Genomic DNA, 27,885 nt, shown 5'->3' on the forward strand with positions numbered 1-27,885 from the left:
GCAGTTCCCCCTGCCGGCACCCGGGCGCAGGAGCCACGGCCCCGCGTCCCACGTCCCGTGTCCCCAAAGCCACAGCCCGGGGAGCAAACCCCTCTGGCAGCAGCCGGGACAGATCCGTCCACAAGATCTCGAGTGACTGTCCCCACGCAAAGGGGGTCTGCAAGGCCAGAACTGCTGCGTCCCCAGAGAACAACCTGGGGGAGCTGAGCCTCTTCGGGGGGGAAAAAAAGGGGAATTTCAAGACATCAGGAGAGCGGCCACCCAGCCTGGAGCACCGGGGTGTTTCTTTGCAGCCACGCAAGCAAGGAGGAGAGACTGGGTGACGCATTAAGTGTCTTTAATCCAAAGGACCGAGGAGCAGACCGGGAAGATTAGTATAAGCCAACAGACAAAAAAAAAAAAAAAAAAGATAAAAACTGGTTTTTAAAACAAATTAAAATCCCATACAGTGTCTAAAAGATCACCTAAAAACTAAACATTGCCTTAAAAAAATCTTTTTTCCCCATTCAAACACATTTAACGCAGTGAAACATTGTGACAAATAATAATAATAATAATAACAACAACAATAATAATTCATGGACTAAAGACTTCAGAGCAGACATCCTGCTCCCAGGAGCGGAGGATCGCTCCCAGCCCCCCGGGAGCCGGCAGCAGGAGCAGCCCCCCCTAGCAGGACCCACGCCGGGGGTCAGCACAACCCCCAGCCCCAGCCAGGGAGGGGGCAATGCTGCCATCCCAGCTCAAGCTACGGCCCCCCGCCACCTCCACCCCCTCCCCATGCCACCCGCTTTTCCCCGGGGACCCCCAGGACAGCATCTCCCCCGGAGCTGGAGGCCGCGGGAGCGGGTGGAGGCAGCGGGGAAGCATCTTTTTCCCCACGTCCCCACAGAGGGGGGGGATGCGGGGGGCACCGGACTCCTGCTCGCACCTCGGCCCCCCCCGTCCACCCCTGAGGTCAGAACTGGATTCCAGGCACAGGTACAGGCTGCGGTGGTCACGGCGGGAGGAGCCACGAGCAGCTCCGTACCCACGGACACGACACACACCCCACGCACAGACAGACAGCGACACAGACGGCACTTGCGGGGAGCCCTGCGCGCCGCCAGGCAGAGTCACGGCTTCCAGGTCAGGGAGGGGCTGGGGGTGTTTTTTGGCTACCGTGCTTCAAAAGCAGCAGTTTTCCAGGCCAGTGAAGAGGCACGGCGGCCACAGGGACCCCCCATGCCAGCCCTGCCACGCACAGCAGGATGGGGGAGAAGGCAGCTCTCCTTCCCCGTCCCCCCCCGACCCGCTCCCAAGCCCAAAGCCCATCTCTAGCCAGCATCCACACAGGGAACATGCTGCCTGGGTTTCAGCTCTACAGTAGTTTTTAAAAAATATTTATGTCATATACCCTAAAAAGGTCACCACAGGAATTTCCGTGTCTTTGGAAGGAAGGAAGGAAGGAAAAAAAAAATCAAAACTGTTTCACAAAAGAAAAAAAATCCAATTATCGGCGGTGTTCACCTACAGGACAAACCCCCCAGCCACAGCATGTGGATCTGACGGGGGAATCTTACCGCCTGCTCCGGAAAGGTCAGAAACACAGGTGAGTAGCTAAAAATAACTAGTCTGGTATAAATGTCTGAATTCCATGCGCTTGATATAACAGTCTGTCTCTTTTTGTCTTTTTTCTTAAAAAATATATATATATAGTTATTGCTTTCTCAAGGGCCAGCGGGTGCAGGGCACCCTCAGTGGGGGAGCGCGGCGGGCTCGGTGGGGTTTGCTTTCTTCCGCCTCTTCATCAGCAAAGGGTTCGAGGAATCTTCGATTTTCTTGATCTTGATTTGTTCGTAGTCCACTCGCATGGTGGCCAGCGCGCTCGTCATCTCCTCCTGCGGGCAGGAGACACAGGCAGCACCGTCAGCACAGCCCCATGCGGGCACAGCCCTCAGCCCCCCGGGACCCCCAGGGCAGCTGCCCCCCTCTGACCCCCAGTGGGAACAAATTGCAGCAGGGGCTGAGGGTCCCACCACCAATTTTTCCAGCCCCCTCCCAAGTGCAGATCTCCCCAGCAGCCAGCACGCTTGCACCAAGCCCCAATTAGCCCCGTTTGCAATGAGAAGGCAGAAGCGGACAGTCCCCGGATGGCACCCGGGGCGCAGAGCATTTCAGACAGCAGTGGAGAGAGGTTTTACCTTCACGTCCTCCCACAGATCCTTCTCCTCTTTCAACACGCGGCTGGTGTGCAGCGGGGTCTGGGGCACCTGCATGGATTGCTGCCGAGAGAGCGGAGGAGCATCGGCCAAGGGCTGCAGGCATCCCATCCTGTCCCCGTCCCTGCCCCATCCTGTCCCCATCCCCGTCCTGTCTTGCTTCTTCATCAACCCTGCACTCACCATGATCCAGGGGTGGTTCATGAACTCCGTTATCGTCATGCGCTGGGTCGGATCTGTCTTCAGCAGGTTGCGGATCAGCTGCTTGACTGGAACGGTTTGTGCACAGCTGGGCATTAGCAGGTCCCAGGGTGGCTCTCCCCGCACTCCAACCCAAGCCAGCAGCCCCAAAATGCCTGCACGTCCCTCCCATCCCCTCCGTGCCACAGACCTCACCCTGGTCAAACCCTTCAGCAAAACCCTCTCGAGCAAAGAGGCAAAGCTGCTGCATCATGCCCAGGCTTCCCCCAGCCTTCACAGCACTGCTGGACACAGGACTGACCCCAAAGGGAGACCTCAGCCTGGGGACAAGCCATCACGGGGACCATGTTTACCTTCCTCCGACACTTCGGACCATTCGGGGTTGGGAAACTCGTACTGGCCCATTCGGATTCGCTTCTTCATGCCAGGCGAGATGGCCAGGCCGTGGTTGGAGTAGAAGGGGGGGTACCCGCACAGCCTACACCGGGAGAGGGAGCAGAGAGTCAACGCATCGCCCCAAAACCCTCCCCAGCAGCGCCTGCGGGGCACGGGGCAGTGCCAGCAGCAGGAGCAGTGCAGCTGGGAAAGGTTCAGCCCCACCAGCCAGCAGACGAGCTCAAAAGCTGCATCCCCCCTTCTGACCCCGGCGGGATGGAGAGGGACCCATCGGACTTACAGAATGTACATGATGACCCCGAGGGACCACATGTCGCAGGACTTGTCGTACTTCTCTGGGCCCAGCACCTCCGGGGCTGGGAAAGAGAGAAACAAAGTCCTGAGTCAAAGTGGCAGTGCCAGGCGAGAGGGATCTGACCATCCCACGGAGCCGCCGGCAGCTCCACGCAGTCTCGGCAGCCCTGCTCAGAGCAGTGCGAGCGCTGCTGCACCCGCTTCAGCACGGCCATGCAGGCAGCAGAGGCAGGAGCGGTGCAGGGTGGTGCCGCCTCGCAGCCTCGAGCGCAACGCAAGGGAGGCTGCAGCACGGGTATGCAACATATTGGTTGCGCACACCGACACCGCGCTCAGAGCAGCACCAGCGAGCAGCAAACACAGCACCCGCCTGCACCCAAAGCGGTCAAAGCAAACACAGCACCCGCCTGCACCCAAAGCGGTCCCCAGTACCAAGCATCCCCAGACAGCAGTCACCCCCAACACCACGCTGCAACTGAGGCTCCAGGCTGGATGCAGAGGTGGTGGGCTGTGCATGGCACCGTCCAAACCTCCCCGGCTCTGCCCTCCAGCCCTGCAAACCTGCAAGCTCAGCCCCCTCCCAGCCACTTACCCACGTAGTACGGCGTGTAGCACGGAGTGGCCAAGGAGTTGTGCGTGGTGGTTTCTTTAGCAAAGCCAAAGTCCGTGAGTTTTAGCACAGCATTGGGCCTTTTGGAGGTGTACAAGAGGTTTTCCGGCTGTGAAAACACAGGGAAGAAATAGTGAGCAGAAGAGCCGGAGCAGCTTCAGCATTACCACGGGCCAAGTGGGAGTCGGCATGGCCGGGCGAACGTGCAGCGTGGTACCTTCACATCCCGGTGCGCTATGTTGATCGAGTGTAAGTACTGGATGGCTTCCCCAATGCTCTTCATTATCTCTGAAGCCTCTGAAGCAGCAAAAAAAACCATCAAAAGCCTTTATAAGCAAGCTACCACGAGCACCACTCTCTGGGTTACTCTACAGACTAGGAGCCAAAGAGCATGGCACGAGGGTTTTCCTCTACCAAAGTCCCCCTGTCCAAGCAGGAGCCCCCCGGGTCAGAAGCCTGCAGCAAATAGGAGAGAAACTCCCAGGAGGAGGGACGGGGCAGGCTCCAGCTGCTGATCCCAATACCCAACTGCATAAGCCCCAAGCAGGGGCTTACTCTGGGGTGGGGGAGGCTGACCCAGCCCCCGGCACCGCTGGGGACCCCAAATCTGCAGGGAAACCAGCTAGGAAAGCTGTCCCCCATGGGATGTGGGGGCAACAGGCTCGGGGTTTGGGTTGTGTGGACACTTTTCCCGGACACAGGAGCAGAAGGGATGAGATTCATGAGATCTACAAGATCCACAGGACCCGGTCTCCATTTTTGGAGGGGGGTGGGTGTTCCTGAAGGTCACTGAAGCCCCTGCCTGTGCTGGAATGGGATGGACAATGCACAGGGGCAGCCCAGAAAACATCCCCTAACCCCGCTCTCAAGTGAGTGTGAAAAGCAGGGCCTCTTGCACCCGCATTCCTCATTCCCCAAGAGCAAAACCCTGCTGGGGATTCAAAAAGAGCAATTGAGGGAATGAGCTGGACCAGAGACACTCCTATCAACAGCAAGAAATGGTCCGAAGATGAAACCCCAGGTCCCCACATGCTCCATACCCCGTTCTGTGAAGGCCTGATCTCCCCTGTCTTGAATTCGGCTGAAGAGCTCCCCGCCATCCAAGCTGGAAGAGAAGCAGGCGGCATTAGATGAGATGCTGCAGCGCCCGTCTCACGCCCCAGCACAAGCAGTACCGAAACCTCTGATGCTCAGCCAGGAGCTGCACAAGCTCAGCAAGAAAAGAATCCCTTCTCCATCCAAGCTCTTGAGTCGGTGCTTGCGGGCACGGGGCGTCTCAGAGCCTCCTCCTTCCAGAAATGAGCAGGGCAGAGGCTTCGTGCTGGCGGCGGCGATGTCGGGTGCAAGCGGACGTGGTCGTCTCCCCACCAGCCCACAAAAACACATTTACAGTAAAGACGGCAAACGTGGCTCGAATGTGGCGAGAGCACTCCCGGCATGCCTGGCCTCATTTAGCTCACAAGCCAACCACCTTGCCTGTGCGCTAACCCCGTGCAGAAGTGCTGAGCAAAGATCACGGCATGGGCAAGGTGTCAGCAGCACTGACATGGGCTCACCGATGGGGTGGGGGAGGCAGGGACTGAACCCCACTGCAGCAGAGCAAGCTCGCACACAAGGTGTTGGAGAAGGACCGTGGAAACCTTGGCGTGGTTCCCTCCCCAGCCAAAGGCTCCCCAGGCACCCTAAGGAAAAACTCGGCTCCCAGAGAGATCAGGAGTGAGATCAGGGATAATTCTCCATAAGAACAGGGATAACGGTGCTTCCTGTCCCTGCCTTATCTAACTCCAGCAGAAACAGTTTCTGGCTTTCCCAGCACAGATAGCATCTCCTGCCAGCGCCCTTGACATTCGCTGGACATCTGCAATACAGATAGCGCGCAGCTGCCAGGGCCCACCGCTGCACGGAGCACGCGAGGAGACACGCCGTGCTCACGCTGAAAGTCGAACGCTGCCTTGTGACGGGCGCTACACCCAGAGCAACCCTCAGACAGCGGGGAGCTATCGCAGGGACATGCTGCAGGGAGCCGTCGTTGCCCCGGGGACTCGTTTCCTACCATTCAGCTACTGCTTTCTTTCCACAGAGGCAGATGTGCCACACAAACCTTTCCCATCCCCAGCTGCCCAGTGTCCTGGCACAGTTCTCAGAAGCCACTTCCCACACGAGAGTCGCTCGGGCAGCTGCTGTGCCGCTTGCCCCAGTGCTGCTCACGGTGCTCCTTGCACCCACTGCCCCCCCGGCAACCTACCGGCTTGCCAGAGGAGAGGTTTTGGCAAGGAAGCTGCATCAAATCACAGCTGCGGTTGGGATGTGGTTTCAATACTTTCCCCTTCATTCCTCCTCCTCCTCCCCAGGTTATATCAAACATCTACCCAAATCAGAGTCGCTCAACTGCTGCTGCAAGAGGTGCAACGGCGTTAATAGATGTGTCAGCTCGGCTTGGCTGTGCGCTGCCCAGCAGACCCCACCGCAGGCTGCTGGGGTGCCAGGAACCCGCTGACTACCCCAACTTTCAATGGCCAAAGCGAGTTTGGTTATGATCTATCTGTAGTGAGAACCACAGGCCTGAAGCCTCCTGACAGCCAAGCGCGTTTTCAGAATGACTCAGAGCTAGCACAGCTCCCGCCGTCCCTCCAACGCCAGCGGTGCAGCACCTCTTCCAGGGCTTGCATCCCTACGGCTCACAGGCTGCTACCCCCAGCACAGCATCTCCCTGGGGTCCCCAGCACCTGGGCAGGGGTGCAGGAAGGTGCTCACTGCCCTGTTGGCATCACCCCACCGCCCCGCGGGGCTGCGGGTGCTCCGGTGGGGAGAGCCCACCGGCAGCGGCAGCACCGGGGACTCACCACTCCATGACGATGAGCAGACACTTCCTCCCCTGGTAGAGGTTCTCGTAGACGTCCATGATGCGGACGATGTGCGCGCACTGCGATGCCCTCCAGTGCAGCTCCACTTCCCTGCGGGCCTTCGGGCAGTCCTGCAGCATCTGCAAGAGGAGCGAGACCCCGTCAGCCCTGAGCCCCCCCAGGAGAGCCGGGCTGCTGGCACAGTGCCCACCCAGAGAAGACGCAAGGGTGAAGGCCAAGCACGGGTGCTCTCTGCGGGCCGCATCGAGGTGAGCTCCGGCACGCTCTGTGCAATGCCTCCATCCCCATCTAGTGGGAAGACCGCGAAGCCGCCCGTCCTCATAAGCTTCTTGCCCTCCCTTCCAAGGCTGGTAAAAGCTTATCCCGGCTGCCTGCCACCTCCCTGCCCTCTGAGATGCCTCCCCGGTGCCCAGCCACCTATGCCACCAACCAACAAGACTTCCTACTGCATTTATGAACACGCTTCTGCACGCTGGTACCTACACCACCGCACCCTTGGGTGCCACCAAGCATCCTCGCTCTCCCCTCTGCAGACCCCCGGCAGCGCTGCCCACCCACCACCTCCCGTACATCAGCCTTCTGCTCCATGGGACCAGCAGGACCCTCCTGCTCTGTGCCCTTACGCACAGGCCAGGCACAAAAGCACCCTCACCGTGGCTTCAGGGGCCACCAACACCCAGCCACGCGTGCCTGGGGAGGGGACAAAGCTAACAGCCAGATGTTCCCTAAATAGCAGCTTTTCTCACAAGCAGCAGCAGCTCTTTAGTGAGGCCCTCACCCTTCCTAGAGTCAACTCACAGTTCCCAGGTGCAGGAAGGATTTGCTTGTCTGCCACAGACTATTAATTACCATGTTTGTCAGGATAAACAACCACCCTTAATTATCATACTCCTAAATATAGACCAACAAATGTGTCTGTCTTCAGCGTAGTTCATTTTCCTTCCTGTCTCCGGCAGCTCTCGGGGCCGGGCTCAGCGAAACATCCCAAAGCAGGTCTGCACCTCAGTGCGGCAGCGGGCAGGGACATGTGGAACCGCATCCCACCTCCCACGTGCATTGGCAGGAAACACCTGGTTTGGTCATTTTACCAAGACAGACGCAGAAATGTTCTTCTTGCCTCTCTGCCCTCTCCTGGCCAAGCTCCCGGGGCTGCTCGGCAAAGGAGAGCACCCAGCCAGCAAGCGGAGGAGCGTCAGCCCCGGGATGCTTCGCTGGCCTGGCAGGACCCGAAACGGTGCCCAGCGCGTGGCAAGGACCCCCCTGCCGCAGAGGGGATTTCACAGGAACAAGGGTTAATGCTTGCTGCAGCCCCAAAAGACGCACACTGCCTCTTTATAAATGAAACGCTCACTGACGGCGCTTGCACGAGCCCTGGCAGAGTAACGGCGGTCTGCATTCCTGCCTGCAACAGCACCTGCCCTTTGCCACAGGGAAAGGGACAAACAGGATGCGCCCTTCGGCCACCCACCCGTAACCCCAATACTTGGGTGTTTGGTCACACCTCTCCCACCTCCTCGGCTCTCCTGCTTCCCAAACCCATGCCAGGGGACGGGGCACGGGGTGGCTTCTGGCATCAAACCATCTGGAAGCTCAGTGAAGACCGAAGCGGCCAAGCCACCCTTTGCACAACTGTTTGACATCATTTGCACCAACAGCCTTAGGGCAAAAGGAAGACAGGGCAGGAGGTTGGACAGCCCCTCCTTGCTCCTCTATTGCTTAATTACCCTAAAAAAACAGATCCTGCCGAAGCCGTAAGCAAGCGCAGCGCCAGCCCCCCCAGCAGCCGCACAGGCAGGGAAGGGGCCTGGAGAAAAGCTTGGTTATTTGCAGCTCCGCTCTGAAGAGCCTGGCGCAGGGAGCCAGGAAGCCGAAGAGAAAAAAAAAAAAACAATTTGTAATTACGCGCTGGGAAAATTGAACAGCAGGAAGCAGACAGTTAACATCATTCTGCAAAAGACAAACAGGAGATGTACAGAAATATATATCCAATTTTTAGAGGTCACTCAGAGCGCTTTTAAAGGAGCTTAATTGTATTTCTAATGAACTAGGAGGCAGCGGCCTCCATTACCTGTACCAGCACAGCCCTGACATTTGCTTTTGTACTCAGGCACCCGCAGGCGAGCAAACAGCTGTCCCAGCGCTCTCAAAACACCCCGGCTGCAATTCAGCTGCACCACCAGCCAGCCTCCCTCCGCTCCCCTGCCAGCCACGGGATGGAGAAGCAATGGAGAGGCTGCTCGCCCGGCTGGGAGAGGAGCAGATTAAGCCTCGTTAAGAGAATGATTTGGTCTATTTAGGAAATGTTCCCGGTGGCAGGTGACAGCGGCGTGATGGGGAGCTGAAGGGATGCAATGCAACGAGGCTGCATGGGGAAGGCCATTACCGCTGCAGGGGGATGCAGGAGGGACGTGGCGATGCCCAAACCATGGTAGAAGCAACCCACAGGCCCAGCATCACCCACCACACCCACACCACCTCTGTCCTGCCCTCGGCTCCCTGCAGCCCGTGCAGCTGGGGCCATGCGGAGCATGGTGCAGGGGTGGGAAAGCACCATTTGCTCCTGGTCCAGGCAGGGCGAGGGCAGCGCTTCCACCAGTTTCTCCTCTTCAGGCGGCAGCCAACAGCTCCTGCAGCCGACGACTTTCCCACCCGCTCCCTCCTCCGCTCCTCGGCCACAGTCAGCAGTGAAGCCACCGGTGGGTGACGTCCTGGCGTGACAGGCATTGCTCCGGTCACAGGAACTCCGCATCAAACATATTTGGGTGTGTGTGGTAACACTGCCCAGGTCCCTAATTTAGCTCCGGTATCCAGGGCAGAAAGATTTATATTTCTTGGCTTGCAACGAGGAGGCTGGAATGGGAAAAGCACCTTGTGTTTCCCTGAGGTTCAGCAAGGGTGAGCTGCCCCCCTCCCACCCCAGCCGAGAATACCAGCCTGGGGACACTGTGCCCTCCCGCTGGCTTCAGAAGCAGGAGATTTTGCAAACCGCAGTAATCCAGAGCACAATCCAGAGTTGACCCTTTGCAGAGGGGAGATGGCAGCAGATGGACAACCCGCTGGAAACCCTCAACAGCCCACAGCTGCTCTCAGTTCAGCTTTTCCATCTGTTATCTCCTGTTCCCCTTCCAAGGGAGGGCTCCTTGGAGATCAAACTCTGCATTATTTCAGATGGGAAGCGTTGCAATACCTGCTCAGCTCTCTCCGGAGCAGGAGCAGAGGGCTGCAGCACTGGGGCGGCAGCTGAGCCCAGCAGCCCAGGCACCGCAGCGGGCAGTAACCGGATCCCCAAGTTACACAAGCATCCCCGGGACAAGGGCAGCACTGCGGAGGGGACTCAGCCACTGCCTCTGAGCAAAACCAGGCGTCACACACAGAGGAGTCACGCACGTTTCCCTTTACAGGCGCTTTAGGTGTTAGCTTTGCAGCCAGCACAGGTCTCTGAACCTCCTCTCATCCTCAGAGCACACCTCCGTGTCTAGGTGTCCCTTCGACACCGCGTGGGACAGGGGACAGCCGGCAGAGCTGTGCCGCTCCAGAGCCCCGCACCGACCCATCTCCGCTTCCCACCTGCCCGCAGGAAAGGAGGGAGAGCCGGGAAAGGGCCACTCCACCCTCATCGCAATTAGGGAGGAAATTCAGCTTTCAGCTGCATTTCAGCTCTCCTCGCAGCAGCTTGACACCTCCAAGATTTCGGCAGACGGCGTTTGCTGCCATCCTGTGCCTTGGCTCAGCCCAGCTCCCCCAGGAACCATTACACGCTGCGAGAGAAATTAGTTATGTGCAAAGCTAAACACACTGATTAGCTTCACTAAAACCCTCAAGCTGAGGGCTCCGAAGCCAGCCCCTGCCCCTACGTAGTTGGGACATCCCCGGCAGCAAAGCCTCCTCCCAGGCTCCCACATCAGCTCCAGGTTTTTCACCACCTTTGAAAGACAAACCCTGGAGGCGGCTCCTGAAAACAAAACAGCTCATCAGGGTGTCTGCAGGGGCATGGCACCCACCCAGCAAACCCAAACCCGGGCAAGCCACCTCTGCGGTGTGAGAAACGGGGCTGCAAACCGAGCGGGCTCCAGCCAGTCCTGCCGCTCCCCGCGGTCATCGAAAACGAGCATCAGCTCAAATGAAAGAGCTGGGGGCTCTGTCCCATTCACTCAGCAGCATGTCGAGCTGAATTTCCCACCCATCATCTCACGCCAAGCACAGCGAAGGTGGGTGGGCACGGCGAAGGAAGGAAGACGACAGAGAAAACGAGGGGGCTGGAGCCACCCGTCCTCACGTTCCCTCGCTCGCACGCATCCTCAGGCACCACTGATTCAGTCTCGCCACCTCCTCCTGGGATGATGTACCATGAATCACGGCGGGTTCACCCAAGAAGCTCCCTACTCCGCTGGCATGGCAGGAGGTACCCAACGACACTGTCCTGCTGCTACTCGCCGTGGGTACCACCCCAGCCCCTCGGCGAGCCACGAGAACACGCTGCACTTGCTCGGCTTGGCAAGACAGCCCTGTCCAAGAGCTTGCAAGGGAAAACTCACCTCCCACAGGCAATTTCCAGGAAAACTGAGGATCAGGCACATACCAGCATGCCGAGCTGTTCATTTTCCAGGGCTGCCCCTCTTTGCTCTGGCTCCACGCTCACCCCAGGCACTCCAGCTGCTTTTGCAGGCAGGTTATTTTTATTTCCATGTGTATTTTAATCACACCCGCTTCACCTCGGTTCCCAGCAGAGCAGCACACACTGCATGCCTTGCCTGTGCGGCAACCGCCCCACCGACAACCTCCTGCAACAGGACCCACAGGAGTGTGCCCACGCCCTGCGTCACCCCAAGGAGCTCCCTCAGAACCTGACTGCACCACGGCGGTTAAAATAAACTGTTCTTAAGTTGCAATAAAAATAAACCTACAGTAAAGAAAGGCAGGCTGTCACCCTCCCAAGTTATCAGCAGGGAAGCAGAGCAGAGGGTTCCCTGCCTGGACTGCACACGTGGGCTCCAGGTTCCCCTGACCAGGCTAACACGGGGCAAGGAGCATTTTTTCCTAAAAAAGCAAAAGGGTTTCTCTTCAAAGGATTTGCCTCTTCTAATCTTTCCATGTGAATTGCTGGCCAACTGGCGTCAGCTGCTTAACACGTTTGTAGAGCCGGTGCTGGATGCTTTGCACATGCTGTTCCCACCTCACAGCGCCAGGAAGGCAAACCCCCATCGCCTCCCGCGCCCACCCGATGCAGCACAGCGCTGGGGGACCTGGTTTAAGCTGATCGTCTCCTGCGTGTCTTTTTTCTGCCTTCAGTGCCAGCACATTTGGGGAGCCCACAGGTAATCGCCCCACAGCCCCAAAGCTGCTCCAGCCTCCGTTGGAGACGGTTCGGAGGGAGCAACAGCAGAAGGGCGCGGAAGCAGCAAAGCTTCGTTCCGCTTTTACTGTTTATTAACTATGGAAGAGAAATAAAATCACGAGTCCCAAAGCCCATAAGAGGAATTATGTTACCAAACGCAGGGAAATTCATAGTTCAATCACAATGCAGTAACGACTAAACGTGCGGCTCAGGAAACCTCCCCCACATCATAGCGGCTCTTATATAAACCTTTACATTAACCCCATCCCCACTGCTTACATCCACCGTGACCAGCAGCGCTCAGACAGAGGCGATGGGACTTTCCTAAACTGGGGATCATTTCTGCTCTGCCCATGCACACGGAGCTGCGGAAGGTCCCTGCCTGAAGAGCTTTAAGCCCCAACACACCAGGCAAAAGCCTCGTCCTCACGTTCATTTTACCTGGGGAAAGCCAGAGAGAAGAGGTGACGTGTCCGGAGGAGGAGCTGCGCATGCGTCCTACAGTGTCCTGCCCGCAGCGTGCCCCCAGCCTGCCATGCCAGGGTGACTATTTAGAAGGGTGGCTGCTGCTCCCTGATGGAGGTGGTTTCATCAGGGCCTCACGGTTTGCAAGGCAGGACAGTACTAGCCACCAGCTACCTGCCTTCTGGAGGGATGGTGGCTGGTGCCATCAGTGCCTGGGCAGATGCTGAGGCTTTGACCGTTCAGGCAGGACACGAGCATGGCCAGCTCCATGCATTAGTGGCTTCATCCTCCACTGCCATGAACAAAAGGTCATCCTCCACATTTGCTTGCCTCGGGGAAGACTGAGAGGTTGGAAAAAGCGTCCCAGCAAGAGAGAATTATTCAGATTAGACAGAGCTACAAACGGGCAGCAAGCCTGGAGACGCAATTCAGACCGAGCAAACGCGAACTGACACACACGCTCGAGCTGCTCGGCCACATTCTCCAAGTCTGAATTATCGGAGCGCTTGGAGGAAGACCCAGAGCCATCGCAGCAAGCGAAGGGAAAGCTTTCCCACCACGCGGTTGGAGACAAGCAATAAGCCAGGCACGAAGAGGCTGCGTGCACGAGGGGCGAGCTAAAAACCCCGCCAGAAGCAGCCAGCGCACTCGCGGAGGCAGATGTCGGAGCAAGTGGCCTCGTCCCTGCTCCTGTGGGCGATTTTGCAACGGGGCAGAGGATGGAAACGGGGCGAGGGAAGAGGCAGCTATTGCACGGCGCTTTCACAAGTAGACCCACCACACCGGGGCCCCGCTCGCCCGCAATGGTTGCGCAACTCTCCGTGCCCCGTGTGCTGCCAGCTCCCCTGCCCGCAGCTCCCGCGGGGGTCTGTGCCCATGGCGGGGGGATGCTCGGGACCCCCTGCCCCGCAGCCCCCTCCTCCCTAGGGCATCTGCTGAGCATTTCCTCACCCTGCGACAGATGCAGCAGCTATTCAGCCTTTTCAGGCTGCAACAAAAGCCTCTCCAGGCACACAAAGGCGAAGAGCAGAAGAGAGGCCCGGGCTTAAATAAGAGCCACCTGCCAGGGGCCCGTGCCCCCCATGGAATCGGGGCGCTGCCCCCCAGCCAGCCCCACTCTGCAGAGCCCATTTCCCAGCAGCAAAAATATTCTTGGCACATTGATTTCAAGGAGATGAAGCTCTGAAGTGGGTGCCCAGGAGCAGTGCCCTGGATGCTGAGGGAAGGGCCACCAGCACGGTGGGGACACTGGGGACAAAGGCGTAGGGAGCAGATGGGAGGTGGCAGGCAGGAGCGGGCTGCAAAACTCATGGGAAAAGTCAAAGCAGGTAAATGGCAACAAGGCGGCAGCACGAAGCATCCCCGCTGACTCACGGCACCAGCAGCAGGCTAGAGCTGCTGTTTAATGAAGAGAAATAGTTTCAGTTTCATATATCTGAGAAAAACAAAATTAGGGGCCCATTCAGTCCCAGGTTTTTGTTTTGGGATCTTCTTCCCTCTTCTTCCCGTACATTAGAAGCAGCACAGGGTTTTGGTGACTCGCCTGATGCTCGTCTCTCCAGGAGGCACCGGGGCTGGCGTTAGGAGCCAAGATCTCAGTCCAGGCATTAGCCATGGTTCGCAAGGCCAGTGTGTCCTGCCACACAGGGGGATGTCCTGGGAGGTCCCAGGGAGCAGATCTGGCTGAAGCGATGGAGCCACCACCCTGGCCAGGACCTCCAGGACCTCCCTGTGAATCCAACGAGGATGAAGGGGGTTACGACGGCCAAAATGCCCCAACCCAGCCCAACCCTTCCTACAGGCATCCGAGATGTCACATCCCACCAGGAGCCACCGTGACGCCAGGCTGGGAGGTCTGGGCAGCTGCTCCAGGGCAGGGGGATGCTCAGGGACCCCTCTCTGCAAACCAAACCCGTGCATCCCCCCACGCCTCTGCTGCATCCCCCACCAAGGACACGCTGCAGCCTCTGGGGCCTTTTATCTGCACAATACAAAGCGAAAGGAAAATAAGAAGCCACGGGAGGGGCGGCTATCTTCACGTGAGACATGGCTGCGGCCAGCGGATCTGCCCCATGCACAACCCCTTTACTGCCGCCTTCTTACAAAGCGTCGGGGCCGGGGTCAGCTCCTCCTTCCAACCCCTCCCCAAGCCCCATCCCTCGCCAGATTTCCTACTGGAGCTGCCGAGCTGGCGAACGGAAAAGTGCACATATGTGCTTTTATGATAGGAAGTGGTTGATATTCACAGGCATGATTAATACAGAAGTAAACACTAATGTAAACCATTAACTCAGCGCTGACCTATGTCCTTTGTACTTCCCTCCCGCAGGCACAGCTCGAAAAACCCCTTATCGCCGCACCGGCACGCTCGCTCCCCTGGCACGGCACGGTGCCGCCTCCGCCAGCCCTCTTCACCGCGGCCGGGTGCTTTCCCTCGCATACCAGACAGACAGACCGGCTCAGCCTCCACCGTGCAGCCCACGGACAGCACCAGGAGCTTGAAGCATCTTTTTGGGTCCCTCGCTCCATCAGCCTCACAGCAATCCTGGGGACAACCCTGCCTGACCCCACCATTATCTCCAACCCCAGGGACAGCTTTGAGGGGAGTGCCCACACCTACATCCCAGAACTGCTTGCTTTCAAGCTGGAAGCGATTTAGGGGAGAGGCTCGGACCACCCAGACCCACGCCTGCAAGCAGAGGAGCCATGAAGCCATGCCAGAAGCCCCACAAACACCCTCTGCTTCCCGGCAGCCCAGCCTCACACTCCTGGGCTCACACTCTGCCCAAAAATGAAGTTTCTCGGGGCTCGGCCCACGCGCAGGACCCCCCACGGGACAGACGGGCGGCTGCCACCCCTTCCCAGCCCAGTAATCCTGCCTGCTGCCTTTCAACACAGATCTTAGAGCAGTATAAATAAATACATATTAAAATACATATATTTAAAGAAAGAAGAAAAAAAAAACCCAAACAAAACACAAAGCCACGTCGAGGCCAGCCACTCTTGAAGCACCGTTCAGCCCCGGTGCTGGAAGCAGTATGGCCTCGGGACGCGTTTCTTCCACCAGTGCCAAGCCTGAGTAGGGTTTCATTTGCGTGCCCTCGAAGCTCGGTGACGACAGCATGTTTTGCACTGTTCTGCCCTTTCCTTGGCTGTTTGTTTAGTAGAGTTTCACCCTCGTCATGGGCTTTGTCACCACCAGGGCACAGCAAACACCTCCCTGAGACGAGGCCAGGGATGCACACCCCAGCTGCGGTGCCCCATGCACCCCAGGTCACCCTGGAGGTGACAAGTCCCCCGACACAGGGGCAGGACACGGAGGTGGCAGCTCTGCCTTTGCCGGCCGATCCCTGCAGGACTGCAGAGAGGAGCATCCTGCCAGCAGCCGGGACCTAGGACATGAAACCTGGGAGGCTCGCGAGTGGTGCCAGTCTAAGGGGATGGCACTGCTTGCACCCGCAGGGTGAACCCGTGCCAGATATGATGGCCAAAGCGGTTTGGAGGCTGCCAGGGCCTTGGGGCTGAGACCTCGGCTCTTCCCTGCGCGAGATAAACAGCTCCCGTGCTGGGTGGCTACCACTTTTGTTGACAGCAGGGGTTTGTTTTGTGCAGGGGAAGGCCAGGACAGGAGCGACACGGGGATTTCGTAACACGCCTTTGTCTGCACGGGTGCTCGGCGATGCAGGGGCCCCATGGCCACCAACCACCCTCCCACCCTCCTCTCTCCACCTCTCACACAGCAGAACAGATATAAAGCCTCCAGCTCCATCAGCTCGGATGCACGAGCCCATCTCCCGGGATGCACAGGGCAGACGGTGCTCCGGCACGTGCGGTGCGGGGAGAGGGGCTGCTGCAGCTGACCCACAGCAAGGCACGTAACGAGAAGGGATGCTAACGAAGGGGCAGAGGGAAAGGGGAGGATTGCACCCCACTGGGTGATTAAGAGCTGTTCAGTGGTATGCATCACCCACCACCCTCACTCTCCTCCGCCATCTCCCCCAAACACCCCCAGGCAGAGCTGCTCACAAGAGCCGGGGCCGCTCGTGGCTCTCACTCGCCGCAGCCACCGTGCCCCAGCGAGGCTGTCCCTGCACCCCGGGCTGCTTTCCTCCTCCTCCCACTGCACGGCTGTTGCGCATCCCCAGCGCCTAACAGGACCTGCAGAAGAGCTGGCGGGACCACCCGTTTGCAGTGAACCCACCTGGGTTAAGAGCCAAGCAACACTCCAGGCTTGAGACCCAACACTACCGATGGTCACACGCCCCCACTTTACCCACCACAGCAGTTAGTATTTTAGGGGAAATCTTGGACCTTGAAGCAACACAATGAAAGGCCAAGGGCCTCCTGCCACCCTGCAAGCCCGAGGGGCCGAGCAGGACGCTCTTCCTCCACCAGCCCCTCTCCTCTCCGCACCAGCCATCCTTAAACTCTTTCAGCCAGGAGGAAAACACAGTTGCGCTTCTATTTAAAAAAAGCCCTTCTTTGCATCCTGCTGGCACCTCATTAAAGCTCTCCGGACACGGTGGCTATTATTAGCTCCCTCCAGGCTTTCGGCAGCACTGAGAGCCTCCACGGCACCTGTTGGCAGCAGCCGTGCGGCCGCAGAGCCCAGGAGGTTTGGTGAAGCCCGGATGGAGCCCAGACCACCAGCATCCCAGTCAGCACCGTAACCTCAAAATACCTCAGCCAACAAGCGTGCAAAACTTCACGAAGCGCCTGGGCACACACACCTCCGAAAACACCAGAGGAGAAACCTTCTCCCCCTGGGCATTACCGAGAGGGAAACGCCGGTCTCCAGAGGCTGTTCCCACAAAGAGGTCCTGCCCAACAGAAAACGGCACAGAACGCGGGGTCAATAGCAGAGCTTTTATGCTCTTGCATCTTTTCAATATACAGCAAACACACACGCACTCTGGGAAAGACTCACTGATCTTCTCATGGATGCCCAGTACCTCACTGCTAGACAGCGTTTACCAGCAGGCTCCTTGATTTCTTACCAAATACAACAGACAGCAAGTGCTTTGGACACATTTTGCCTGTTAGACTAGAACGGAAAGGGGATAAAAGGATAAAAGCAGGGACATTTAAACAAACTAACAAAAAAAACCTACTGCTGCTCCCCTGGCAGGCCAGGCTGTTCATCTTGGGCATTCCCATACCCAGCCTTTAAAAAGAAACCTCACCCGACAGACAGCCTTACAGACACCAGCTCATCCCAGGGCAGCGTTAACCGGGGTCCCCCAGGGAGCGGAGGCAGCCCAGGGCATGGGGTGGGCAGGGGGAAGCTGCTCTCTCCAGGCTGGCCAGGGGCTCCCGGGTCCTGCTTTGTATGAATTTAAACTTTTTCAATCCTACTTATTCACAAAAAGGGCTTAGGGCCGGAGGAAGCCAAAGAGCAGACAGGCCAGCCTTTGTGCAGCTCGGCCGCCTGCCCACCCAAGGGCTCCGGCAGCCCCGATGTTTCCCCGTGCAGCCCCTGCAGCAGACTGGAGCACGCTGGTAAGCGGCAGCGCTGGCGTGGCCACTGCCCCTGTGGCCCTGCTCCCCTCCAGCTGCCCCTGCAAAGCCTGGAGCAATGCCTTGAGTCAGCAGAGCCTCCGTTTCCTAAGTGAGAGAGATAAATTAAGTCTTTAACGGCCCATATGAACATCACCCCCATGGCATTACCCCTTTCTCTCCCGCAACGAAGTTTAAGGCTCTTTCCGAGGCTGCTGGGAGGGTTTGGATTTGAGGCGGGTACAAGATCCATATGTTCATCGCTGGTTAGGAGTTAAGTTACTAAAACCTTCGAGGCATCACCACCATGTCCCAGCTGAACCCTCCTTCCAGTGACATTCACCTGGTTGTTTCAGTGCAGTCTTTGGGGAGGAAGAGTCATGAAAGGGATGTTTTGGTAAAAGCCAGAGGTACTTGACTTGCCAAGCACAGACTGCCCTTACTGCCAGAGCATGGCAAAAACGAGTTAACCAGCTACACCGAGAGCAGCCAGAAAACTCTCCTTGCTCTCACTAGCTGGACCCCACAGGTCTAGAGCCCTCCCTGCCCTTCAGTTCCTCGAAGTGAAGCCCAGACATAGGAATATCAGCCAAAAGCACTGCACGTTGAGGCACACAGAGAACATCATCTTCCACGAACTCCTCCAGACTGCGGCGGAGGGCGTGAGCCATAGACCTGCTCCGAAGCTCCCGGGGAGCAGCTCCAGCTCCCAGCCCTCCTGCAGCTGCCCAGGAGGTGCTGGAGCTGCCGCTCAGCAGCATGCAAAGACCACATTTTAATCCGTTCATAAACTCCCCAGCATCTTACTCACCCAGGCTTCATCAGCCCAGTATTTGCATCTCTAACAACACACACCCAAGGCCGGGCTGGCCGCCTCCTCCAAGAGCGAGGAGCTGGGGAATAGGAGCACCAGGACAATTCCAAACCCCCCATGACCTGGCGCACTTCCCTCACGTCACAGCATCTCACGTCCTGGCAGGGAACTGCTCTTTATCAGTGGCTCTTCCTCACAACAAAAGATACTGGGAGAGTCTTCCCCAAAGTGGAATAACCAGGGCGGGAGGGGAGACAGGGAGGGAGACACCAGCAGTCCTGCTCCAACGTAAAAGCGCAGACCCTCATGCTGGGAACAGGGCCGTTTCTTGCAGGGAAAAGCACAGAGAACAAAAGCAAAGGCCTTGGCAAGCCTCTGCCGAGCTCCTGGGCCAGCAAGGGGGAAGATGTCCTCTTTGGGAGCCCGGGCAGGTGCCCAGCCAAGGGCTGCAACACCCCCAGGCTCCCCAAAACAGCCATGCCCTTGCGCTGGCACTGCTCTGCCTGCGGCAAAGGAGGTACCCACCCAAAAATGCCGGATTTGCAGCTCCAGTGACTTCCAGGAGATAACCCGGGTTTAAACTTCCTGGCAAGCCCTCCCTTCCCAGCACCGCAGCAGAGCCACTTATGCAAGAGCCACCCGGGTTTTCTCAGCAATCTGCCCAGTGCAATGGGCAGTGAGGTTGCGAAATGGCTGAAGAGGAAGAGAGAGTCACACCAGAGCCCGGAGGGGACCGGGCTGGCGGGAGGAGGCTGTTACAGGCAACGATGGCTCCCGCAGCCCGGCCATATCAGAAAGCAGCGGCTATGGGAGCTGCCGGGCCATGGGAGCCAGTGACGGGTCGCTGACACCCTCAGCGGGGCTGCCTGCAAGCAAGCACAGCCCCTGCCTTCTTGCTAAAACAAGTGGCAATATAATACTTTAAAACTGTTCTGAAGCGGTCTTAAACACTGAGCTGGTAGATGCAATAAGGCTGTCATTACTACTGAAAATAAAAACATATCCCACTTAGCAGACCAGCTCCCTGCCCTTTTTTTTTTTTTTTTTTTAAAAGTAGGCTGAGGATAACATGCATACTTTCTGGTTTGTTTGGATCTGATTGCATCTGCTTTCCCCCCCAGCCCAGTCGAGATGCCCAGGATGCCATCCCCATTTCTGAGCAGCGCCGCTTGGACCCAGCTCCCACCCGCACCTATGGGCGTGAGAAGCAACAAGCTGCGGCTACTGGAATTGCAGGCTGACGGGATGCGCTGCCAAATTTCCACAGCAGCCCCAGCTTGTGTTCCAGCCACATTTCCCTGAAAACACACATTTGGCAGGAGGTCCAAGGAGCCTTTCAAGAGGCTGCCCTAGCTCAGTGCCATGTACCAGGGCCAGAGGACACCGGGAGGACAGCAGACGGGGCAAGCGGCTGCTCCGTTTCTGAACGCTCAGCGGACGATGCTCCCACCCGTGTCTGCCCCATAGAAACCCAGGAGGTGCTGTACCCCTTGGGATGGGGACAGCACAGAGTCCTGACCAGCTGTTACACAGATTTAGCCTGTTCCAGCACAAGACGCATATGGCAACAACCACCCTGAGCCCAATTTACCCCCCTCTTCTGGGCCAGCAGAGCTGGAGAGGTTGAATTCAAAAGGAGTGCCCAGGGGAGCTGGCTGCAGCCAGGGGCCCACAAAACAAGGCAGCGAAGTTAATTATGATGACGAAGGAAATGAGTCCACCCCTCCACTGATCCCAAACCTATAGCCCAAACCAGGCAAGGAAATCTAGCAAGAGCAGAGCTGCAAAGTCCCAGCCTGGCTGGGCGCCCCAGGAACATTCAGATCTGGGTTTGCATTTTGAACTTTATCTCTAGTTTAGGCTACAGCTCGCTGGACAGCCAGGCACATAATCACATGCAGCCCTGACGCCAACGGCTTAAATAATCTCATTACATATGACGGCAAACGCCGTGCCAGCTGCAGACCGCTTGAGCCAACGTGCTCACCTGCCCTCTCCACTGGGACAGTGTAGTTTGTTGCAGCAAAGCAGTGCACCGACATAACGCCCTAATTCACGGGAAGATGCTGTCATCCTCCCCGGCAGCATCAGCCTGAAGACAGAGCCGCAGCAAAGCTCCGCATGCTCCCAGCAGTGCTCAGAGAGCAGCTGCACTGGTACCCCATCCTGTATCCCCCTCCCGACGGCAGGTACTGTCCCAACACCCTCCAAATGACAGCATCTCCAGCAAACCTCGTGTTTCAGGTCTTCTCAGGTCAGGGGGATCTACCAGCACTCACAGACTTGCAGCCATTAGTCCCTTCCCGAGGCCACGAAGGAAACAGTGAGTTAATGCAACCATTAAACCTGCCAGTTGCTATAATCCCTACCTCAAATTGGTAAGATCTTAAAAGGCTGAAATCTTTGAAATGACTCAGCCACGAGGTACAAAGAAACAACAGCTTAAAAGGCTGTTAAAGCTCTCCGCATTCAGACTTGCTCTTGCGTGCCCTGCTCTAACCCCCGCACGCTGCTCCCCGTCCTCCTCCATAGGGGAACCAGCCGTGGAGACGAGAGCCCTCTCCAAAACAAGCCTCCAAGCACCAGTCACGCACACAGTCCTCGTGCCAGCCAGAGCTGAAAGCAGAATATATTTTAGCATCCTGCAGCCATGAAAGACAAGGGGCATCCACGGAGGGGATGGGACCCGCTTTCAGTGGGATATGGGTCTCAGGGGCTTTTAAAATCCAACGCCAGTGTCGCCACCAGAGATGACCACGATGCTCAACAGCTCTGGACCACGCTGAAATGCTGGCTCAACATCACTGCCCAGGCTCAAAACAGGTTTCTTGGAGAGCGGTCAGGTAAAGCTGTATTCCCGTGCCAGGCTCTGCAGCTGGTGGAGGGATCGCTCTGGTCCTCGCGGATCTACCCCCCCAAATCCTCCCTCCTCCAAAACCAGCCTGCAAGCTCAGCTGAGTCCTGAAGACCCTCCCCCAGTTCCTGCCTCACCTCTGCTGCCTGCACCCCTGCCCACAAAGTGAGGAGGAGCTGAACAGCACAGGGCAGACATGGGGCTGCCTGGTGGCATCTGGCAAAAGCGGGGCCCCAAGAGCTGGCCCGTGCCGGGCTGCGGCAGCCGCCCTCGCCCGCTGCAGACAGCCCCGGCGCGGCGGAGGGGAGGCAGCGCGTTATTCTTGGAAACCAGGAGGTGAGGTCATGCTGCCTGAATGCTGCAACTTGAGGCCAGACGCGCGGGGCCAGTTGTGCTTGGAGAGGAGCCTGACTTCTGCAGTGGGCCGTCTGCGGGTCGGGAGGCCGGTTACGTTCAGAGGTAGCAGGAGGAAAGGACTTCTTAATGAAGGAGGGCTCTTTCCTCCCAGGCTCTCAGCAGAGAGTGCAAACACCAGCAAAGGGACAGGTTTTAAAATAGCACCAGCTACTGCCTCTGCTGCAGAGCCCTCGGACCACCCCAGTGTGGGGCACGTGAGCCCACCACGAAGGCTGGGGAGATGCCAAATGCCAAACCCAGAGCCACACTGCTCCCCGTGCTGCAATGACGGCCAAGCAGCCACTTCCGACCCGGCCACTCCTCCGGATGCCTCCCACGTACCCACACCACCCTGCAAGCCCGTCAGGAGTTCATTCCATCAGATCCCAGAGCACATCCTGGAGGTTTCTGAGAAGAGAGGAGTCACCAATTTGCTCTTTCAGGCTTCCTAGGCAGGAACTTTCTGGGAGCTTTCATCATCGGTGCCTACCCATCGTCCACCAAACGCGCTAGGAGACCTGGCTCTCAGGCTGCACAGCTTCAAATTATTATTTATACACTGCTTTAAATAAACACGGTGCTTTGGAATAGGCAACACGTGTCTGACAAAGCTCAGCGCCCGCTCTCCACCGCTCGCTACCCGGAGGCAGAGCCAGCCCCTCTGCAGCCTGGCAGACAAGCGCTGTCCTACACATCGGGCTTTCCCGACACAGGCGCTGGCAGATGGCAGAAACCTCGCTGAAGGCCAGCGGGAGCTCAGTGTGAAAGATAAATTAAGCATTTTACCTGGCTGTATTTGGCTATTAAAGCACACACAGAGGGGCCGTACTTTCATCCTGCGGGACGGCTGCCCATGAAGGATTCATTCCAGAGCAAGCAGCTCAGCTCCTAAGCCTGGTCCTGCTTCCAACGGGCTGCAAGACCTTCAGTAAATCACTGCATCTCAGTTCCCCACCTCTGAGAATGTGGGAAACACTGACCTTCTTTTGACAGACCTATGATTGATGGCATTAGATTATTATTAAGAGGAAGAACCCTGCCACTTCCTGAGCATGTGCCAAAGCAAAAACCAAGCCCCCGCTCCCAGGCTGTTATCAGTCCATCTCAGTCGTAGGTTTGACTGCTCAGAACATGTAATGCATTTAGAAGGTATTAAGGCAAATCCCAAATTGTTTAAACAAACTCAAACCCCAAGTCAGTAGACTCCTTTGGTCAATGAGATAATAAACCACTGCCTTGGAGAAGTCCCAGTGATGTCACTACACATTCCACAGCTTTTCAACCATGGCTTGCACAGAAGGCCACAGCGAAGACATTTCTGGTTATATAAAATACACGGTAGAGTTTAAAAATAAATCCCCCCACTGAGAGAGGAGCAGAAGTACAGCGGACACATGGTGAGTTGTTTCCCACGAGCGTAAGCCCAGGATCTTCATCTACGCAATTATTTAGGGGTTATTTTTCCAGCTGGATTTTCTGGGGGACAAAGCATTTGATCTCAAATGAAGCTGCAGGAAGCCACGGGAAACAGGGTGTTTTAAACGTCTACATGTCTCTGTAAAGAACCCTAGCCATGATGGCAGAGAAAGCACGAGGCCACCAGCTACACGAACGTGCTCATCCACAGAGCTGCTCAGTTATCAGCTACGAGACGCCAGCCCTATTTCCACGACAGGCATCTTATAAGAATAATAAACCACGAAAGTACTGGGCCCCTTCCTCCTTCTCCATCAGAGGAACCATCACTCACAGATTATCTGATGAGGCTGAGAGCGAGACTGAGACCGTTTCACAAACATGCCCCAAAGCACCAAGGATCCTCCAGAAACAGGGCTGCCAGAGACGGGGCAAGTTTGCAAGCAGTCTCCACGGCCCTGCGAAGCTCTTCCAGCTCTTCCAAGCTCACCAATCCAGGTGAGGATTTCCTGCTTTGACGTTGGGGTTAGGAGTGAGGTTTGTTAATTTGTTTTAAAGGAAACCTGCTCCACAAAGAGCTCCATCGAGTGACGCGTACAACAGAGGAAAACTTGCCACCCGCTATTACTGGCCCCTGCTCTCTGGTCTGGCTTACGTGCGATTTCCTCACCAAACTAACAGAGCCAGCCATGAACCCAGTATCTTGCCTCAAATTAGCCTGCTGCACATTCCACTTTTAAGACAAGACAGACCTCGTTCCCAGCCCCACCGTCGCAGCCTGCGTCACTAATGCCAACAGCCTGACCACAACGAACAACGCCAAGTCAGGTCAGCGGTGACCTACATACAGCAGACTTTACAGAAATTACAAGCCTAATTTTGCCTAATAATAAATCACACCAAGGTACAAGGAAGAAAGGGGTAAGAAACCACCTAGACCTTGCATTTCAGTTCCATTCATCACCTCTCCACGAACTTTATGTTCCCACCCTGCAGTAAATCATCGTGCATCAAACAGGGTCAAGTCATGGGTGACTGGAACCGTCAGTGGCCTGCTTTCCACCAGATAATTCAGAGATGCCACACATCAGGTATTGCTCGATACCAAAAAAGAAAATAAAATTGGGGGTGGGAAACTAGCAAAATAAACAATAATGATCTATAAAAAAAGGAATATCTCCTGTTTTCACCTAGGTACTACACCACAAATAAAACTACCATCCATCAACACGCACACATTTTATTTAATGATGCGTCTCTGCCATGGACTACCACGTTGGAAGGAGGAGAAAATTGGCTGTAACATTTTCACTGCTGCTGCAACGGTGTCTCCAAGCCCACACTCTCCCAGAGCACTGAAAAGTTCGCTTAAGCAAAGTGACTCTCAGCAAAACCCTAACCTAAATGCACCTTTCCATTTGGGAGAAAGAGGTTTAACAACATAAGAGTTGCTCATGATCCAAGAGGAAGCACAACATAACCAGAAGACACCGCTAATATCAGGGAGGGACACAACTGTTTCCCTCCAGTGGAGGACAGCATCATCATACAAGATTTTGGAATAGTAAATGTAAAGAGCAATGTTCCAAATGGAAAGGTTTGCTGCACAACCAAAGCAGGCAGCACAGAGAGATTTCAGCTGTGGCTTCTGGCGATTGGCCATCAGGATTCTTTTAGGCATCATCTGAAGCATGACAACTCGATGCAATCACTTCTGCGGATCCTGCTTTAGGTCATCTTTCCACACTGATGCAGCCCATGAGTAATTCAGATCCAAATACCTCTCCACAGGTCCCTAACAGAGACGTTATCCCGGCTGCATACCAGAGGAGGGGGTGAAGTCAGCTTGCATCGCATCTAGGGCGGTCACCCCCGCCGAGTTTGGGCTCAGCAGTTCAGTCCAAATATAATAATCAAATAACTCAAGCCTCTAGCTCACACTTACTGGGGCAAGCCGGGTACACACCGGCTCGTCCAAGAGCCCAAACTCACAGCGTAGCAGTTTTTAAGGGGCTGGAAGGAATCACTTACAGTAGCAGCTGCGCCGCTCTTTGAAAAGCCAGAGACGCGTCCAACCGCTCAGCTAAACTCCTCTCCCCGGCAGGGACGTGTGAAGAGGCCGGGGCAGGGGACAGAGGGAAGACGACCAACGCTCTTCCAAAAGAGAGATTCAGCGTCGAATATACCTCACCCTCCAAGAGCCGCGCAGACGCTCTGCACCACCCTCCTACATTACAACGCGAAGTCCTGTGCTTCAAGAGGTTTTTCAACACGGCCAAGGAACCAACACAACTCGTGGCAGTAAATCCTGATCCCATCTGCTGCACCGCGCTCTGGTACGGGCAGGGTAACGGCACAAACCCCAGGCCCCAACCGTCCTGCCCATGCCGGGGCAGAGAGGAACCGCTGGTGTTCAGTCTCCTCTGCCATCCTTCCCCTTTCAGGGCTGCAAAAGGGAAGTGCTGGAATCTGCGCTTTAAATACTTGAGTCAACTGCAGAAGCGAGGAGGAGCCCGTCTGTCAAAACAGAAGAGGATTTCACTAATTTCCAACCAAACGAGGTGACAATACATGTTGTCTTGGAGTACAACGCGGTGCTGCTCACGAGAAATACCTGCGTTTCCAAAGGAAAAGTCAAACTTTTATTGTTCAACTGAACCCCCCCCCCCTTAACCGCAGGGGTTCAGCACCGTCCCTTGCCGCACTACCCCCGCGGCGTGACTCGTGCCTCCAAAGCCACTTGTTCATTCATTCATTCAGGTTAGGAATCCCAGATACCAACAGATGGGCAGCTCTAAAAACAAGAGAGGTGGGGGTTACGGATTTAGGTGGGTTTTTTTTTTTTTTTAGCCTTCAGAGTTCTCAGGGTAACGCCGAGGGTTTGAACAGCTCATGTGTGGGCGCAAATTGCATCGATGCTAGAGAACACGGTGCTCCCGCCGAGCAGACTGCCTGTACCCGCGTCACCCAGCGCCGCGCTTGGCATGTCGTGAATCCATTCAAACTTCCCAAAGTCCCTCTGGCAGGGAGACACCCTCCCCTCTTCACCCTAAAAGCTCATTTGAAAACGAGGAAACCGTCGCAGCACCTAGCGTGTGCTAAAATACACCTTTACAGCCACTATTTATCTACAAGTCTTTCAAAGAGAAGCAAGTTACGGACAAGGGGTGAACACACCACCACTGAAATATTCCCCGTCCGAAGCGGGGGATGACAGCCGCTCGCTCTCACACGCTGTTTCGTACAGCCGGAGCCAGGAGGGACCTGCCATGGAACAGGGCCACCCGAGCAGCTGCCCGCATTTACGCAAAGTGCGACGAAGCGGCTCCGCACAGGGAACCCCACGTTTTGAGATGCAAACCCCGTGGGGTGACTCCGGCCAGGCCGAGGGCTCCTCTCCGCTCCAGACCCCCCAGGTGCGCTACCGAGATGTCATTTCGCTTCGTTTCACATTAGAAAGCCGGAAAGCCACGTCTCGGTGCTCTTAATGGGGAAAAAATAAATTAAAGCATGGCGGGCCGGACGGGCAGCAGCCGGCTCCATTGTCCCGCCGCACGCCCCGCTCCCGGTTACCGCTGTCGCTGCCCGTTTTCCCGTGCCCGGCCCCCACCCGGGACCCCCCCCAGCAGACATCTTCCATCACTGTCAGGCAGCGCCGCCGCTGCCCGCTCCTCCTGCCCCTTCCGCAGCCCGGCGGCGGGGCGGGGGCAGCCCGGAGCCGCCCGCCCGTCCGGTCCCCGGCTCCCCCCCCCCACCCCCCGCCGCCCCGAGGGCAGCCCCGGCCGGGGGAGCCCCCTTCGCACCTTGAGAGCGAACTTCTCCCCGCTCTTCTTACTGAAGATCTCCAAAACTTTCCCGTTGATGCCCAGCCCCAGCACTTGCGTGGTGACCTTGTAGTCGTCCGTGATGGCATTCTTCCGGATCTGCAGGCCGCCCTTCACCGGGAACGGCGGCGGCCCGTGGGGGGGAGCGGCGGGCGGCGGGGGTGGCGGCGGCTGGGGCGGCGGCGGGCTGGGGAAGCCGGCGGGCGGCGGCGGCGCCCCGGAGAGCATGGCGGGCGGCGGGCGGGCCGCGCCGGGCTGGCGGGCGGGCTCCGGGACTCGCGGCCGGCGGAGCCCCGCGGGAGCGGGATGGGGCGGGGGGGGGTCGAAGCAGCGCCGCCGCCGCCGCCCCCCGCCGGTGCGCCCCGGCCCCGAGAAGAGCGATCGCTCCGGTGCGGCTCCTCCTCCTCCTCCTCCTCCCGGCGCGGCGCGGCCCGGCTCTGATGTCAGCGCCTCGCCGCGGCCGGCCCCGGCCGCCGGGGGAGGGACGGGGCGGGGCGGGCACCGGGCCTGCGCCCGCCGGGGCGGCGGGGGGGGAGCGCGGAGATGCGGCGTGGCCCGGCCCCGCCGCTTACCCCCGGGGTGGGTGGGGGGTTCTTGCGCTCCTGAGGGGGCCGGCCGGGGCAGCGGGGGGCTCTGAGCGCTTGAAAGGGGCTGCGGGACATCGGGGGGGGGGCAGCGGCGAGCCCCGGGCGCGGGTGGGCTGCGGGTCTCAGCCGCCT

General features: G+C 57.4%; 1 protein-coding gene across 1 annotated transcript; it reads right to left on the reverse strand.

The window, feature by feature from the left end:
* Window positions 1–328: 328 nt before the first annotated feature.
* Window positions 329–27,490, reverse strand: MAPKAPK2 (MAPK activated protein kinase 2). The gene is made up of 10 exons (XM_072844714.1): window positions 27,146–27,490; window positions 6,546–6,685; window positions 4,743–4,807; window positions 3,920–3,999; window positions 3,685–3,811; window positions 3,079–3,154; window positions 2,756–2,880; window positions 2,385–2,470; window positions 2,184–2,264; window positions 329–1,880 (listed from the first exon to the last, which is right to left on the reverse strand). Exons 1-10 carry the CDS (start codon window positions 27,392–27,394, stop codon window positions 1,737–1,739), a joined length of 1,173 nt encoding a protein of 390 aa, XP_072700815.1. The 5' UTR covers window positions 27,395–27,490; the 3' UTR covers window positions 329–1,736.
* Window positions 27,491–27,885: the final 395 nt, after the last annotated feature.

The sequence above is a fragment of the Ciconia boyciana genome, chromosome 23, assembly GCF_034638445.1.
Source record: "Ciconia boyciana chromosome 23, ASM3463844v1, whole genome shotgun sequence".
Classification (NCBI taxonomy): Eukaryota; Metazoa; Chordata; class Aves; order Ciconiiformes; family Ciconiidae; genus Ciconia; species Ciconia boyciana.